The following is an 18,601-nucleotide window of genomic DNA, read 5'->3' on the forward strand; positions in this document are numbered from 1 at the left end:
CTTTTTTTGCCATTTTCTAGAAAAAAATGTGCATTTGAGAGAATGAATTAGGACTTAAGACTGTGTTATATACGTCCTTTTATTTTCTGTTAATGTTTACTCCTTGATACTTTGACAAAGTCAATCTGATTTATTTCATTAAACCATGGTTTAAAGTGACACAGTTTAGGCTCTGAGTGTAATGCTCATTTGGAATTAGTCAAAACAAAGGAAAATTTTGGTTCTGGTTCTTGAGGCTTCTCGCAGAAAGGAGAAGATCAGGAGGAAGGTATGAGCTAAGATTACCTGTGCTTGTTCTCATTATGTTAAACCATGGTTTGTTGAAACATTTAAATTCTTCCTTCCTTCCTTCCTTCCTTCCTTCCTTCCTTCCTTCCTTCCTTCCTTCCTTCCTTCCTTCCTTTTTCCTTCCTTCCTTCCTTTTACACCTGTGTATAGTTTGGAAATGATTTAAGAAATGTTGCTCATAGTACTTCTGTGCTATTTATTAAAGTCATCTACCTTTTCCAAGCTTCTACCAAGCCTGAAAAAAAGTTGAAGTTTTTAAGGAGTTGATTCATTGCACCTCCTAATGCAGCTGGATCTGTTTTTCAAGCTTGCTCCATGTGAAAAATGTTAGGTTACTTTAATGAATAGTAGAGGCTTATGCCAAGCATTTCTCCAAATCGGTTTTGAAGCTTGTGCAACTCTATTATACATGTCCCAATTCTTCATTTAGTTTGTTATTATGATTTTATATATGATTGGTTTTGCATATTTATCATAGTTATGTTCTAATGATAGAATACCTTCCTTGTAAAAATAGAAAGTAATTGAAAAATGAAGTAACATCTGCTTTTGCTGGTTACCATCTGGAGCGGGGAGTTCACTGCAAAACATTTTGAATTTAAACCATATCAAATTTGAAACCCCTTCTTTTAAGCCCCAAACATCTCATTTTGTCCACAAAACAGCAACCTCAAGCGTTAAGTAAGGTTGTCTTGATAATTAAGGTTTGGACTCAAAATATTTCCAAAATGTTCAAAACAGAATCTTTCAGTGAAAAAATGGTTGGAATTCAAAATGTTTTGGATATTCCTATTGAACACCCAGCACCAAAACCTTAAGAAGAAAGGGTCTAACATTGTAAGAGAAGCCTTGTGTTTGAATTGATAGGACAGGGCTAAGTAAGCAAATGATCTCAAAGATCCCAATGATACAACTATTTCTGTCTCAAAACAGAAATATCTTTTTAGCATATCTTTTTAGAACTAAACCTTACGGAGTTCAGTGGAAGTTACTCTCAGATGAGTATGCATGGGATCTTCTGCTGAGCCCTATTTGATTTTGTGATAGTGAGGCTTCAGTCTGTCAGCGAATCTAGCAGAAAGAAATTCAAATAAGCTATAGAGGATCTCCTTTAATATATTCACTAATACCTTACAGTATTTGTCATACAGGTTCTGGCAAGTTATCGTATTTTAATTTCTTTTGAGCAACTTATTTTGTTCAGTGGAGTTACTATATTAATAGTGTGTTGACTGAGCAAATGACGGCAGGTAGCTAGACGTGGGCCTTGTTGGTATATTGTTTGAGTTCAGTAATAACCCATGTATTTTCAGAAAACTTTGATTCTTGAATAGAAGCAATTCACTCATAAATCATAACTGTTATGAAACTGCAAGCTTTAATTGCTTCAGAAATAGGCCTAGAGAGCTTAAAAGCTTCTAAGCAATGCCAGTAGAGGGATAGAAATACTGATTCTCTTTGATCACCCATTTCTGAATCAATGGGGCCATTAAAAGTGGAGGAAATTGACTCTGCATTCTTATATTAACATATCAAAACTTAGAAAGTTTTAGTGCTGAATGAATAATGAATAAATATTTGAACATTACCTGAGAAAAAAGGACTGTAAAGCAATTTGTCCCAGGCTTTTGACCAGATTGTAGAAATTATATTTCATTTGTGATTTCAAAGGGGAATTTAAAAGAAAGAAATGCATTTCATAGCAATCCAGGAAACTTAAAAAATTATACAAGACCAGCAAGGTGTTTATTATTACAGGTGGAGTTGTACATATTTCAGTGAGGAGAAGGCATGATTAGCAAAGTTGTTGTATGTAAATACCAGTAGTATTTTTAGTGAGATTACCTCAGGAAAAATTAGACCAGACAATCTAACCATAACAATTTCCTCAAAGTGTAGCATTTCCCTCCCCCCCAGGAAAAAGTATATTGGGGGCATCAAAGGAACATACTTTCGAACATGTGGGAGCATGACATAGTACCTGCAGCTCTTTAAAGCAGCTCTGTCTTTTCCAAAAATTGAATGGCAGTCCTTCACCGGAGCCACATTGTCATGGAGAAAAGAGGTTGTATGTGCCAGCCCCAAAGCACCTTTTTGGAATTGAATTCAAAGTCCTGCCTAACCCTGACAGATAGAGAATTACTGCCTTATAGTTTAGGCTTAAACATACCTATTGAAGATTAAATACAACAGCATAGTTGATTATTATAATTCTGGATGACTGCCATTCCTCTTCCGCAAATGTTTTATCTTGCCTCTTTTTTCTTTTGGTTTATTATATTTAATTGAGAGTAGATTAGAACATGGCTGTCACTGTTCCTAGTCCAACAGTTTGAAGAATATATCATTAATGAATGAGTGGTTCTAATTCATCTTGTCTTTTCATATTGCATTTTTTACACCATAATCTCTTTTAAGAGCCTAAGGAAATCTGAATGCATTGTTATACCAGCTTCTTTCTTTCACCCTGTTGTGAGAGTTTACCTTATCTCAGCTCCTGTCATGGTTTCCATCATGAGGCCCAATTATTTTACCTTGCAGCGTAATACGTTTTGACTTTCCTACTCATGTTGTTTACATTATGGCTTAACTTTTCTTCAGATTCTTGCTATCTAGAAACTGGAATTGTTTCTTTCTGTATAGTGCTCGGTAAAAGATGCCATCTTTTTGCAGATTCCATACTTGATGAGTTTAAAGCAATAACATTTCTACCTTTGCAGCTGCAGATACAACAGCTCAAACAACTGAAGAAGAAAATCTCAGTAATGCTTCCAGACAGTACCGTGAAAATTACTTTCAGCCATGTAGTCTTTCAGGTATGCAATATGTTAAATTCAGTACATAACTCTGAAGCAAAGCTGGTTCTTCAAACAGCTGACAGGTTGACCAGTTCAGGATAAGGACAACAATACTGAATCGAATTATTTCTTTCAGAACCTCCCACAGAAGATCATCTCTTGCAGAATACACTATGGCCCGAAACTCAAAAGTTGTAAGTTACTTTGTTTGTTGATGTAAAAACATACCTCCAAAATGGAAACCGTTTAAAGTCTTTGATTTTTGAGTAAGTTCAATTTTATAGGTAGTTCTTAACTTATGACTGTAATGGAAGTAAATGCTGGAAACGGCAAAAAATACTGAAAATCATGGTTACATGACTGTGGCACTGCAAACAGTTGTAAATGCAAACTGGTGGTCAACATCCAAAATGCAACCGGGGGGGGAGGTGTATGGCTGTAGGAACTTCAAAATCAGGTCAGAACTAGCTCTGAGAAGATCAGTTGTAGTTTTGAACAGTCGTTAAGCAACTAGTTGTTAAGCAAGGACAACCTATATGATTTTCCTGTTAAATGTGGAGTTCTGGGTTAAGTTAGGGCCAGAAACATGAATGCATTTTTTAAAACTAGCTTGTGTATCCTACTCTTCATAAAAGGACCTCAGTACAGAGCTAGGAACAAAGGGAAATGCTACTTCATGCTTGAAGCCATTTAGTAGGCTTCGCAGAGAAACGGTTTATCAGAGAAATCTTATATTTCTACCATTTGAATTTTAATGGTAATCCAAACATGGAAAATTTTTGCCTGTTCTGGGCTGAAGAGAGTGATAAAACAAGGTAAAAAAAGTGTGCAGAAAATGGCTTCTGGATATTTTTTGTCATATTTTTACCAGGAGCAGGCATTGGAGGCATCTGAACTATCTTCTGTATAACAAAGTAATGAACTGCAGATGTGTCTGTTCTTGTTCTCCTCTTACGTTATGTGTTTGTATGTACGTCTCATTGGGAAGCGCAGGGCAGACTGAATATGCTCTACTCTCAGTAACATGGAAGGAGGCCTAGAATGGAATTCCAGTCTAATATTTTCTTCCATAGGGACGCCTTGCAGAATTTCTTCTGGTATTTTCTTCACTGTAGCCTCTAATCTGGCCCATGTTCAAGTTCTCTATCTCTTTTTCTTTTTAATTAACTTTATCCTCTCACTCCCTTCATTTGTTGCAGGTTTTTTTAGAGAATTAACTTGCTGATGGAGAAACAGATGCTCAGAATTCTAAGCCATGTTAAATAATTTCTTTCCCATATTCTATTGCCTTAGAAAAAATAAAAAAAACCATTGAACTCTACAGTGTGAGCAATAATGTAAGACATCAAGACTTTTAGATGTCTTGATAGACAGATCGATTGATAGATCTCTCAGGTATAATGCCTTGTAGCACTTCTTCGGGGCCTTGCCTTTTAGATGTGAACTGGACTCGCAAATATTCACTGCATTTCCTGTTTCTGTGCTTAAGTATTATGTATCCGTTATTAGTTAATGGTTGGTCACACAGTCAGCCAGATATTTATATTGGATTTGGCACTTCATTCACCTGTCGAGTCCTTCCCAAGGACCTGTGATAGGGAGATGTTGTTTGATAATGGTAAAGGTATTGTCACAGGATGTATGCTGTTCCAAGTAAAGTTGCCCTTTGTAGTTGACTGATGGTGACTTTTGTTAATGTTGATGGTGTTCAGATAGTACTCCAAATGTTTTGGGATTTCAGCCAAGGAAGCCTATCACCGTTGGTACTACCTTTGCTTTCTTTTGCCATAGTCATTCTTCTGTTTTCAGGTCTTTGTATTTTGTGATTTTCTCCATTTTTTTTCTCTTCTCTTCTGCTGTCCACTATCCAGACTTTTTTGTCTTTCTTATCGACAGTTGTTAAATCTAGGATATTGTGTGGCAGGTGCTTGTCTGTTAAAGTCTGGGATGTTGTGTGGCTGGTGATTGTCAGGTCTGGTGTTGTGTGGTAGGTGCTTGTCCGTTTGAATTCTAAAGTCTCAGAGCGCTTCAGCTTCTTTATTTTATTATTTTTCTATTTTGTGGTCCCGCCAGTTCTAATATTATTATTATTAAAGTTATTGGCCACCCAACCAGTGGACTCTGGATATTATCCGCGTTTAGTGCCGAGTTTGAATAATACGCATTTTCAGTCTCCACAATGGGACTTTATACTCCTTAAATCAGAGAGCTCTTCTCTTCAGAGCAACTGGATTGTTCATACAGAGGCGCACAATTTTAGGCCCCAGGTCTTAGCATTCAATTGCAGCCTACGTGTCTTCAAAAGGTTGTTGTGATTGTGATTTATATTTAATATTTAAATGCAAATCAATTCAAAACTGGTCATTTTAACTCCTTTTGCAATGAGCTTTCCAATATGCCACTCAAAGGCCAAATATGTGTCTTGGCCAAAGATGTCCATGCCTGGCAAAGAATTTGACTGGAAATACTTCAAGGAGAACTCCCTTCTATTCGCCTGCCTTGGAGCAATCATGCAAGACTTCTGAAGCAGCTTTAACAATGTATATGGATCCATGTCAAATTTATAGCTTCTCTTAATTTCTTTTGCATTCATAGCAAGACAGAATATGAGTAAAATAATGCCTACATTGCCATTAAATAGTTTCATTTTTCTTTTAAACGTAACCACCTTTTTCATCATCGTCATTAACATTTCTCTATACAATAAGGCGTATTTTCTTATTTCCAGTTACATAGGAAATTGAATAAGGTTAAATAGATAAATGGAATTGGAAATACATTACTCTTAAGCAGAAAAGAAAACTTGTATGCATTTTAATATTTTGCATATACTTTGCACATGCTTATTTACTCATCTGTGGATGTTCATGTTATAATAACACACAGGGTACCCTTCCTTGGTACCCACTTCTAGTCCAAATAAAGGATAGCTGTGTCCTCTCATTTTTTTCCAACCTGGAATTTTGGGAGGGAAACATCCCTTACTTATGAGACAGTTCTTACAATAGGAAAGTGTTATCTGCTTATTTCAGGACAGCATTGCCTAGCTTATTAAACTTCATATTTGATGCCCATTCATCCGACCTTTTCTCTCTAATGAATTATCTGATTAATATAAAGATTGTCTACTATGATCATCATTAACTAGTCATCCAGGAGCAGATTTTTATTACCAGAGATGCTCACCTGAGTTTATTAAAGGTGCAGATTAAACAGCCCATAAGAGTTACTAAGTTTCCTAATCCATTTCCTAAAACAAATTAATAATGCTGCTATCCATTTCTTCTAAGATGATGGTTTCAGGCAGGGGCTGCCAACCTTTAATTATTCACTCATTACTTTTCATCTTTTGCCAAGGAATCTAGAGCATCATATTAGCAAAGTACAAATGGAGCAGTTTGTAGAGAAATTATTGGATAAAAGTAGACCAGTGTCAGCCCTTTGAGGTAGTCCAGACAAGAAGCACAAATTATGAATACTAACAAACTACCTTTACTGTAAGGTTACAGCAGTAGAATTTTGGAAGTCTTTCTGGATAACTATGGAGGCTTGCTTCTGAGATGCTTTCCACACCCTTTTGCTTCTGTAGGCTGAGATATCTTTTGCACAATGGTTTCTGGACTGTGGAGCTAACTCCTGCCACCCAAGATCATTCCCATATACCAGGGATAGGCAACCTTGGCTCTTTTATGACTCGTGGACTCCAACTCCCAGAATTCCTGAGCTAGCTGCGCTCAGGAATTCTGCGAGTTGAAGTCCGCGAGTCATAAAAGAGCCAGGGTTGCCTACCCCTGCCATATACCATTACAACCAGTGAGCCTCGTATATCAGTTACAGTTTAAAAACAGGATGTTCCTTTTGGCAAGCATTCTGTTTGCAAAAAAAAAAAGGGTACAGTTAAGCAATTATTGATATTGCTGCTCTCACCAGTAAGACTCTTCTGCAGCAAAGGAACACTTAAACTTCCACACCAATATTCTCTCGAAACAGTACTTTCCCCAGAGAGGGAAAAAAAACATGTTGAATGAGAAGAACAAGTTGAAATTAAATCCAAACAAGGGACAAATGCTATTGATACATGGGAAATTGGACTTGTGGATTGAGGTTGAGCCTTTTTAAAGATAGGATCATTATCCCCTTGAAAGAAATCTACGCGGTTTGGGAGCTTTTCTCTATTCTTCTGCCACTAGTTTCACAGATAGCAGCTGCAGCTTGAAGCACTTTTCCAGTTGAAGCTCCATCTGCAGCCATTGTTCAGATCTAATAACAGTTACCTGTTAACCTGTACCTTGATTCTCTCCTGCCCAGACTGTTACAATGCACTCTAAATGGAATTGCACAGTTTGCATTTGTGTCTATTAATAGCATTTGATTCCAAATTAAATGCAGCAGTTAGTTGCTAACTAGTATAGGACAGGGCTTTTCAACCAGTGGTATGGGTACCACCTGTGGTACATTGGCACCTGGCAGGTGGTACGCGGCCATCCTAGAAAAGTGGTAGCGGAGGAGGGGAATGAGCTGAACCGGTGGCAGCACCACACAAGCCTGAGCGAGAGATGGCTAGAGCTGCAGGGCTGTCAGGGCTCAGCGGAAGCGCCAGGATCAGCACTTCTTTGGCGCTGTCAGAGCTCAGCGGGAGCGCCAGGATCACCGCCAGGCTCCAGCTGGAGCTCGGCACTGATCCCAGTGCTGCTGAGCCCAAAAGAAGCGCCAATCAGCTGGAATGTTGCAGCATCTCCAGGGTCTTGTGATTTACAATCAGATGCTTGGCAACTGATTCATATTTATGACGGTCACAGTGTCCCAGGGTCATATGAAGTGACCAAAACCTGCTGCAATCACCCAGCAGATGGAGGGAATAAAAACCAAACACACCCCACCCCACCCCCGCTGCCAATCCTCAACAGAGATGCTCACAACAATGAAAACCTTGGACAGGAGGAAGAGTGCTGCCAGGCAGGCAAGCAGGTGTCTTGCTGGGCTGTGGCTTGGGGGGGGGCACTTTTTCAGTGCCATTGTGACTTCAAACAGTCACTAAGAGAACTGTTGTAAGTTGAGGACTACCTGTACTTCATCACTTTTTTCCTTTTTTTTTTTGGTCATCAAGTTTTTGACACCTTGCTAGGTGACTGGTGGTACTCGGATGTTACCATATCCTAAAAGTGGTACAATGGGTGAAAAGGTTGAAAAGCCCTGGTATAGGACACGGGATCCTATGATATCTGTACCGGTTGTCAAATGGTACATGGTATGGCGAAATTGTTATTAGCCTTTATAGCCCTAAATGCCCCTTCTGAGAGACTGTTTTTCCTTTATGAATTCATCTGGTTAATAAGATCTGTAGGAAACTCCTTGGAAGAGGGTCCTAATGTCAGAAGGTCATTCTCTCCTAGCCCTATAGAATACATTATTTTGGAAATAGTATTAGGGCCTTACTTTTTCTATGTGTAAAAAAAATCTAAAGAGACATATGTTTTTCAACAGATTTAAATGATGGTTTACTTTTAATATATTTATTTATGATTTTAATATTTTTCATTTTGTGATATTTTATTATCCAACTAGGTAACAGTGTGAGTGAATATGGGCTTTTTTGCCTGTTTATACATAGTAGCTTCCCCTGTCCTTGCTGGGTAAGGGTGAGATTTGCTCTTTAGTAATTCCTTGACTTTCAAGTGGAAAACGATATCCTAGTCCAGGGTTAGGCAACCTTGGCTCTTTTATGACTCGTGGATTTCAACTTCCAGAATTCCTGAGTCAGCAGGAATTCTGGGATTTGAAGTCCACAAGTCATAAAAAAGCCAAGGTTGCCTACCCCTGCCCTATTCCAGGGCTACAAACCCCACACTCATTCACACTAATGCTACTCCCTAGTCAGGTAATGAAACATCAGCAAGCAAACAACCACACTTGGAGAATACCAGAGGTTCCACAATTCAATCCTGAGCTATGTATTCTATTGAATTTTGTATTTTGTTTTTTAATCAGTGTTACTTGAATATTTGAGTATAAACACAGCTTCCAAAGTAATATATTAAATAATATCCAGCTTTTTAGCTTGTACTTGTATAAATCACAGTGAGCTAAATAATAAAACCCAGTTGTTTTAACAGAGAATAATCTCTTTGATTACTGTTCTCAAATGTGATCTGTAATTCAAAAGAACAAGTCAATTGATTAAAACAACAACAAGAGATGAATATATATTTTTCTTCACTCTTCCTGAGATCTCTTAGGAGATCTGAGGTAAAACAATTCTCTCTGCTAGAGTAAGGAAGGCATTTAAAGTATCCAAGCAGGAACATTTGGTTTGATTAAATATTTTAGGAGAAAAAATACTCCTTGAAAGACCAGAAGTGGGATCAGTGGAGGTCAGTATGGAACTAATACATCTGCCAGACCAGTATCTAATGTCTGGCAGATGTCCTCAAGGATATTCTTATGGGCTGACAAATCCCTCATAACTGGTTAATTTAAAAAATTTCCTTGACAGCAAAATCTTCAGAAAAAAAAGCCAAGCAGGCATTCACATCTTTTGAATGGCACAATGAAAAGATAACTAACATAGCATTGGTTAATAAGGAAGAAAATGATTGAGTTTGTCGTGTGTGCCTCTGTGTGTGTGTGTGTGTGTGTGTGTGTGTGTGTGTAAAAGGTCATTATAAAATGGCTGCCATAGTGAGTGATGCTAATTGCAAAACGCCAAAAGACTTCCCTGACATTCTTTCTAACTGCATCTATTGCTGGATTGGTTGTGTCTTGAATGCTTGCTGTCAATCCCTATAGTTTAATCTTGGTCTTTTTTATAGCAAATCCCTGAACTGTAGTTGCTCACCATTTTTTTATTTTTTAAAACTCTAAGAAACATGGGGGTTGAGCACCAAGGGAGATTACCAAGAATGTTGGTTGTGTAGATAGACCACGTAAATATCACATAACAGCTTACTGTATAAAATCCCTGAAATTGTCATACTTGGTTGTACCTGAATGGTTGTGTGGTTATGCCTCATTTGGTAGGTTTCTTGTACTAAGACCTTTAGCAAACCTATCTTGCTGGAACTTAAGTTAGAAAATCATTCATTTCACCAGCATAGATAGGCCTTTTGCATGCTCTCTTCCTGCTGTTATCTGCAAACTGCAAGCTCTTATCTGCAAACAAGGCAATGCATCCAGCTGCAGAGAGCAATGCTCAATTCAGTAGAAGAAAATATTTCTCCCCGCGTAACACTACTTAAATCCAATATAGGTTTCTGACACTAAGAGAAATTATTATTTGATTTTAGATTTTCCTCTCTCTTTTTCACTATCCAATAAAAAAGCATGAATTAAAAATTGTGCTTTTAAAATGTGAACTTAAAATTGTGTCTTTTCCTGGCCCACTTGAGCTCTTGTCTTGTTTTACAACAAATACCATGATTTGCTTAGGTGAAAGAAATTAAGAATTTCTGTTAGCACTATTATTATTTTTTTAACGAAAAAATGCTATTTAAAAATAACACTTCTCTGTTTGAACATTAATAAGAAAATTAGAAACTAATTAAAAGTATCTGATGTAGTATTAAAGCAGAAGAAATTATCCTGCTGATGTTATACAGTTAGTAAAGAGAGGTACTGAGTAATAGTGGCCAAAACTCTATGTAAGTCAATATTTACTAAGACTTTTATCCTCTTGGATAGTTGTAACAACGGTATTTATTTCTCAACAAGTTATAGTCCTTTGAATCATTTGGTAAGCAATATAAACCTCTCAGCTAATTCCTTGCAAGAGACAGTTGATGGGAGGAAATCTAATGATAATCCTTAATTAGTTTACTTAGTATAACAGCCCAAATGATTTTTCTGAAACTCAAGGTTTTACTGTTCATGTTTGAAGTTGCACAAGTATTTTGACAAGCAAAAGGAAAATATTTTTGGTTCCTCATTGTATTTGTATCTTGAAAGAATCTTGAAAGCAGCTATGTGCAGTCAAGTAAAATGTAGGTTGAAAGTTGCCATAGCAGCAGAGAAATAGATACGTTTGGAATAATTGTCCAAAAATAGACCATTTAGCAATTGCATGTCTGTAAGAGAATATTGAAGCCCCAGCATCATAGTTTAAAATTAATTTTTAATTTTTATAAATATTTAAATAGATAACATTATTAAAAATATACTGAAAGATTGGGAAGATCAAGTTTTGAAAAATACGAACTGAAATAGTTACAGTGGATCACATATATTTTTATATAGAATTTCAATTGCACTGTTTATACAGTACTGTTTAAATGCTTAAAATTAGGTACCCTGTATATATACTGTAAGGTAAAGGTAAAGGTTCCCCCGCACATGCGTGCTAGTCGTTTCCGACTCTAGGGGCCGGTGCTCATCTCCTTTTCAAAGCCGAAGAGCCAGCGCTTGTCCGAGGACATCTCCGTGGTCATGTGGCCGGCATGACTAGACGCCAAAGGCGCACGGAACGCTGTTACCTTCCTACTGTAGTGGTCCCTATTTTTCTACTCACATTTTTACGTGCTTTCGAACTGCTAGGTGGGCAGAAGCTGGGACGAGTAACAGGCGCTCACTCTGTTACGCGGCACTCGGGATTCGAACTGCCAAACTGCCGACCTTCTGATCGACAAGCTCAGCGTCCTAACCCACTGAGCCACCGCGTCCCTTTCCATATATACTGTATATACTGTATATATATATATATGTATGTATACTGTATATATACTATATATATATACTGTATGTGTATGTATATACAGTCATGGCCGAAATTGTTGGCACCCCAGAAATTTTTCCAGAAAATCAAGTATTTCTCACAGAAAAGTATTGCAGGAACACATGTTTTGCTATACACAGGTTTATTCCCTTTGTGTGTATTGGAAGACAACAAAAAAGGGAGGAAAAAAAGCAAATTGGACATAATGTCAAACAAAACTCCAAAAATGGGCCGGACAAAATTATTGGCACCCTTTCAAAATTGTGGGTAAACAAGATTGTTTCAAGCATGTGATGCTCCTTTAAACTCACCTTGGGCAAGTAACAGGTGTGGGCAATATAAAAATCACACCTGAAAGCAGATAAAAAGGAGAGAAGTTCACTTAGTCTTTGCATTGTGTGTCTGTGTGTGCCACGCTAAGCATGGACAACAGAAAGAGGAGAAGAGAACTGTCTGAGGACTTGAGAACCAAAATTGTGGACAAATATCAACAATCTCAAGGTTACAAGTCCATCTCCAGAGATCTAGATTTGCCTTTGTCCACAGTGCGCAACATTATCAAGAAGTTTGCAACCCATGGCACTGTAGCGAATCTCCCTGGTCGTGGACAGAAGAGAAAAATTGATGAAAGGTTGCAACGCAGGATAGTCCGGATGGTGGATAAGCAGCCCCAAACAAGTTCCAAAGGAATGCAAGCTGTGCTGCAGGCTCAGGGAGCATCAGTGTCAGTGCAAACATTTAAATGAAATGAAACGCTATGGCAGGAGACCCAGGAGGACCCCACTGCTGACACAGAGACATAAAAAAGCAAGATTACAGTTTGCCAAAATGTACTTGAGTAAGCCAAAATCCTTCTGGGAAAACGTCTTGTGGACAGATGAGACCAAGATAGAGCTTTTTGGTAAAGCACATCTTTCTACTGTTTACCGAAAATGAAATGAGGCCTACAAAGAAAAGAACACAGTACCTACAGTGAAATGTGGTGGAGGTTCAATGATGTTTTGGGGTTGTTTTGCTGCCTCTGGCACTGGGTGCCTTGAATGTGTGCAAGGCATCATGAAATCTGAGGATTACCAAAGGATTTTGGGTCGCACTGTAGAGCCCAGTGTCAGAAAGCTGGGTTTGCGTCCGAGATCTTGGGTCTTCCAGCAGGACAATGACCCCAAACTTACATCAAAAAGCACCCAGAAATGGATGGCAAGAAAGCGCTGGAGAGTTCTGAAGTGGCCAGCAATGAGTCCAGATCTGAATCCCATTGAACACCTGTGGAGAGATCTTAAAATTGCTGTTGGAAAAAGGTGCCCTTCCAATAAGAGAGACCTGGAGCAGTTTGCAAAGGAAGAGTGGTCCAAAATTCCGGGTGAGAGGTGTAAGAAGCTTATTGATGGTTATAGGAAGTGACTGATTTCAGTTATTTTTTCCAAAGGGTGTGCAACCAAATATTAAGTTAAGGGTGCCAATAATTTTGTCCGGCCCATTTTTGGAGTTTTGTTTGACATTATGTCCAATTTGCTTTTTTTCCTCCCTTTTTTTGTTGTGTTCCAATACACACAAAAGGAATAAACCTGTGTATAGCAAAACATGTGTTCCTGCAATACTTTTCTGGGAGAAATACTTGATTTTCTTGAAAAATTTCTGGGGTGCCAACAATTTCGGCCATGACTGTGTATATATACACAATACATATATATATATATATATATATATATATATATATATATATATATATATATATATATATATATATATGTAGATCTAGAGTCTCGGGTTTCTTCCCGCGTTCCTTTCATCTTCAGAAAGTTGTGGTGACGTTTCGACGAAATCCCATCCGTCATCATCAGGCCGGAGTGTTCCTCCTGCTGCTTCCAGGAGCAATGCGTGGTCTGGCTGTTCCTTTCCTTCCAACTGCCGGTGGGGCTGTGTTCTGACTGGGTGGAGGCGTGGCTGCTTTCTGATTGGGTGGGGGTGTCCTCCGACTGGGTGGAGGCGTGGTTGTCTTCTGATTGAGTGGAGGCGTGGCTGTCTTCTGATTGGGTGGATGCGTGATCTACACATACAGACACCCGCGAGAATCTACGAAAACATATATATATATATATATATATATATATATATATATATATATATATATATATATACATACATACATACAATACACACACACATATATATATATATATATATATATATATATATATATATATATATACACAATACATATATATATATATATACACAATACATTATATATATATATATATATATATATACACATACATACATACAATACATATGTGTGTGTGGATAGCCTTGAGTTAGGCCAAAACAGGAAAGAAAGAGTTAATTAGCAAGGCATATTCAAGGCATATTCTAGTCCAACCCCCTGCACAGGCAGGAAACCCTATACCATTTCAGACAAATGGCTGTCCAGTCTCTTCTTAAATTAATAGTTCTAACTGTCAGGAAGTTTCTCCTTAGTTCTAGGTTTCTTCTCTCCTTGACTAGTTTCCATCCGTTGCTTCTTGTCCTGCCTTCAGGCGCTTTGGAGAATAGCTTGACTCCCTCTTCTTTGTGGCAGCCCCTGAGATATTGTAACACTGCTATCATGTCCCCCCTCGTCCTTCTCTTCATTAAACTAGACATACACAATTCCAGCAGCCGTTCCTTATATGTTTTAGCCTCCAATCCCCTAATCATCTTTGTTGCTCTTCTCTGCACTCTTTCTAGAGTCTCAACATCTTTTTTACATCGTGGTGACCAAAACTGGATGCAGTATTCCAAGTGTGGCCTTACCAAGGCATTGTAAAGTGGTATTAGTACTTCACATGATCTTGATTCTATCCCTCTGTTAATGCAGCCTAGCACTGTGTTGGCTTTTTTGGCAGCTGCAGCACACTGCTGGCTCATATTCTAGGCTTCTTCTAGAATATGCAGCACTTATGGACTGGTAAATTGTTTCACAGAATATTAACAAGTTTCAAAACATTTGAATTGATTAATAATGTATGAATGTTGCACTTGAGGTTACTTTTCCTTTTACAACCACATTTTCTTTATTATTTTAGATATGGACATAGTTATGAAATTTTTTGTGTTGCTTGCAATAATGCAAGCACTGTGATAGCCTCTGCGTGTAAGGTAAGGAAATACTTTTAAACACTAGCTTTGAAATTCACATCCAACGTGATAAATATCTCATTGTTCACTGTGTTAGATGGTTTTAGGGACAACAGAAGAATCCTATTATGTTTTAGTAGTCTAATTCTGTGACCTCCATGTTATATAATGCATATAATGTATACAACACGCGCACACACAAGTATACATACATACATACATACATACATACATACATACACACACACACACACACACACACACACACATATATATGTATATATATAACATATACATACACAATATAATATATATCATATATTCAATACTAAGAATTCCTCAAGTCTAAAAGCAGTAGCCCCTGAATGTTCTCAACAGTAAAGAATGGGCAGCCCTGGATAATTGATTTCATGTTGTGACATTATTCACTTTTTCAGAAAATAGTGAAAATAAGAAGCCACAGCTGTGATACATTTTTTAAAAAACTCATGTGATAAAAATGCTAAATAAAAATATTTCACAGAGGATTTCAGTTATATCAGTTGTATAGAGCGCACATGGCAAAAAAGAGCCTTGGTGGAGTAGTGGGCTAATGCCTCCTTATGTAACCCCAGCTGCCTGCTATTAGTGCAGGTTCGCATCCCACCAGGCTCAAGGTTGACTCAGCCTTCCATCCTTCCGAGGTAGGTAAAATGAGGACCCAGATTGTTGGGGGCAATAAGCTGACTTTGTAAAAATGCCGCTGGGGGGGGGAAAGCCCTAATAAGCAGGCATATACATAGAATGAAGGCTATTGCTAAACACATTGATTTGTGCTTCTTAGATTGTAAGCCGCCCTGAGTCTTCGGGGAAGGGCAGGATATAAATGGGATTTTAAAAAAAATGAAAAGATTTTCAAAATCCAAGGCAGACCTGACAGTTTTGATGCAAATGGTATTCTGTCCCAGGATAGAAAGAGCATGAATCACTTGTAGGGTTTTGTTGTTTGCTCATAGTAGTACAATTACCGTATATACTTGAGTATAAGCCGAATTTTTCAGCCCACTTTTTGGGCTGAAAAATCCCACTTTGGCTTATACTCCAGTCAACAAAAAAAACTTACCGAGGACTTATGCGCGGCCGAGGCTTTGGTGCTTCCGGGATCGCGCGCACCTCTCCCAAGCCACCGCCGTCCGGAGACCTGCCGAAGTTTGGGGAGTTTGCGCCCTGCCTGCCTGCTTCTTTCCACAGCGGAAAGAAGCAGGCAGGCAGGGGGCGGAGGAACGGAGACCCGGCGACGTTTGGGGAGGTTTGGGCGCCTCCCCAAATATCCCCAAACGTCGCCGGGTCTCCGTTCCTCTGCGCCCTGCCTGCCTGCTTCTTTCCACAGCGGAAAGAAGCAGGCAGGCAGGGGGCGGAGGAACGGAGACCCGGCGACGTTTGGGGAGGTTTGGCGCCTCCCCAAATATCCCCAAACGTCGCCGGGTCTCCGTTCCTCTCGCTCGCTCGCCAATCACAGCCGGGAAGCCTGGGGAGACCGGGAGCCAAGAAGCCAGCCGCCGCGAGTGCTGCGAGGGAGCGCGGCGTGGCGGGCGGCTTTTTAAAGGGAACGCCGCCCCCTTTTTAAACTTCCCCTCCTCCTCCGCCCAGCCTTTACTCTTCTTTCCTTCCACTTTCCGGATTAGGGCTGGGGAAGGAAGGAAGGAAGGAAGGAAGGAAGGAAGGAAGGAAGGAAGGAAGAAAGGAAGGAAGGATTTAGAGAGGAGGGAAAGGGGAGGGAGGGAGGAAGGAAGGAAGGAAGGAAGGAAGGATTTAGAGAGGAGGGAAAGGGGAGGGAGGGAGGGAGGGAGGGAGGGAACAAGCAAACGCTGCCCCAAAACTGGGGCGTTTCAAGCCATGGCTCCTCCGGCAACAGTCGCTTAAGCTGCAGTTCATCCGGTTCCCCCAGCCTTTCCAAATATTCCAGGCTGGAGCATTCACTCCCTCCGCAGTTCCTCCAGCCATTACGAGCCGTTTCTGGTTAAGTTCAAACAAATACAAGCAGATTCAAGCCGTGGCTCTTTCCGCCCCGAAAATCAGCTGATCGGGCGTTTCAAGCCGCGGCGTTTCAAAACGGCCACAATCTCCCGGCAAGACCTCCTCTGCAGTTCCTCCAGCCATTACAAAGCAACTCTGGTCAAATTCAGGCCGTTTCGGTCTAATTCAGGCAGATGCAAACAGATTCAAGCTGCGGCTCTTCCACCCGAAAATCAGCTGATCGGGCGTTTCAAGACGCGGCGTTTCAAAACGGCTACAATCTCCCGGCCAGACCTCCAGCTGCCTCACCTGACAATCGGGGAGGGGAGGGGAGGGGGGGAGGAAGAAACCAGCGCACCCTTCGCCCTTTTATTGTCGCAATCGAAGAGGCAGGAGAATGCGGGGTGGGGAGGGGAGAGAGAGAGAGAGAGAGTAGAAATCCCTATTTTCGGAGCCGAGAAGAGAAGCGCGGCTACAGCAGTCGCTAGAGTTCCCCCCAAGGGGGCGGAGAAAGAAGAACTCTCGGAGCGTTTCTTTCGTAAATACGCGCGCAGGCACACACTCGCCCAGCCGCGCGCTTCGCCCAGCTTCTCGCGGGGAGTTTGCAAGCCCTTCGTTTCTCTTCAGGGCCGTCAGAAGGGCGAGCAAGTCTCTGCCCTGCCCTGCCCTGCCGTGGGGGTGGAGAGCCAAGCGCGCTTGACGTTCCTGGAAACGAGAAGGGCCTGCGGAGACTGACACCAACCCGAGTGCCCAAGCGGGTCTTCTCAGCATCAGGCAAAGTAGCTCACATGCAAAACAAGCCCGGCAGAGGAGCCGGAGCAGCTCCGCTGCTGGGGGCGCGTCTCGGCCGGGCCTTGCAGGATCTGGGCCGGGCGCCTCTGCTCGCCGCTCCGGCTCCTCTGCCGGGCTTGTTTCGCGTGCGAGCTACTTTGCCGGCCGCTGCTGAGGGAAGATCTCTGGAGAGGAGCATAAGGTGAGCTGCTGCATTTCCCAGCCTCGGCTTATACTCGAGTCACCAACTTTTCCAATTTTTGGGGGGTAAAATTAGGGGTCTCGGCTTATATTCGAGTCGGCTTATATTCAAGTATATACGGTAGTTCTTAATTAGGAAAGTGTGTGCCCTTAAAATGTGTATTATTCCAGTCTTAGTACTTCTGCTTCAAAATGTACCTTACAAATTAATCAGCTGGTTACAAGGATACAAGGGAGAAAAATGGTTAATCAGACTATTGGGATGGAAAGCAAATGATATGCCAGAAGTATTTTTGTTTGCAACAGAGTACAAATGTAATGAACAAGTAAACAAAGAAATGTGTCTGGGCACATCTAAGGAACAATGGGCCAGATGACACATTAAATAGCAGAGTACTTCACAGACAAAAAAACATTTGCATTAACTTCAGAGTGAAAAGCCATCTTGAAAGAATCATAAGAAGTGCCAGAGGTCATGTCTAATTGTGTTATCTGGGAAGAATTTAAACCTGTTGATCCGGAAAAAAAATGGAGATGTTTTGGGAGATGAGAAGTGCCATTATATAGAGGAAATAAGAAAATGATCTTGACAGAGAGATACACAAACCATTGCCTAAGTAAAATGGAGTGAGAGATTTTTAAGCTCCAAACAATGAGATAATATTTGGAAGTAATTCAGGGAGACAATTTCCATAATTCCCTGTAGTATAAGAAGGGAGATGGACAT

General features: G+C 40.1%; 1 protein-coding gene across 1 annotated transcript in view; it reads left to right on the forward strand.

Annotated features, from left to right (window-relative positions):
- ELP2 (elongator acetyltransferase complex subunit 2) overlaps window positions 1–18,601 on the forward strand; it is a gene marked incomplete at its 5' end in the record, with an annotated part of 63,175 nt that overhangs the window by 26,580 nt on the left and 17,994 nt on the right. The window contains 3 exons of the mRNA XM_083360641.1: window positions 3,009–3,104; window positions 3,223–3,280; window positions 14,856–14,928. Coding sequence (XP_083216767.1) covers window positions 3,009–3,104; window positions 3,223–3,280; window positions 14,856–14,928 — 227 coding nt within the window. The remainder of the gene's footprint in view (window positions 1–3,008; window positions 3,105–3,222; window positions 3,281–14,855; window positions 14,929–18,601) is intronic.

The sequence above is a fragment of the Vipera ursinii genome (assembly GCF_947247035.1).
Source record: "Vipera ursinii genome assembly, chromosome: 3".
NCBI classification, from domain to species: domain Eukaryota; kingdom Metazoa; phylum Chordata; class Lepidosauria; order Squamata; family Viperidae; genus Vipera; species Vipera ursinii.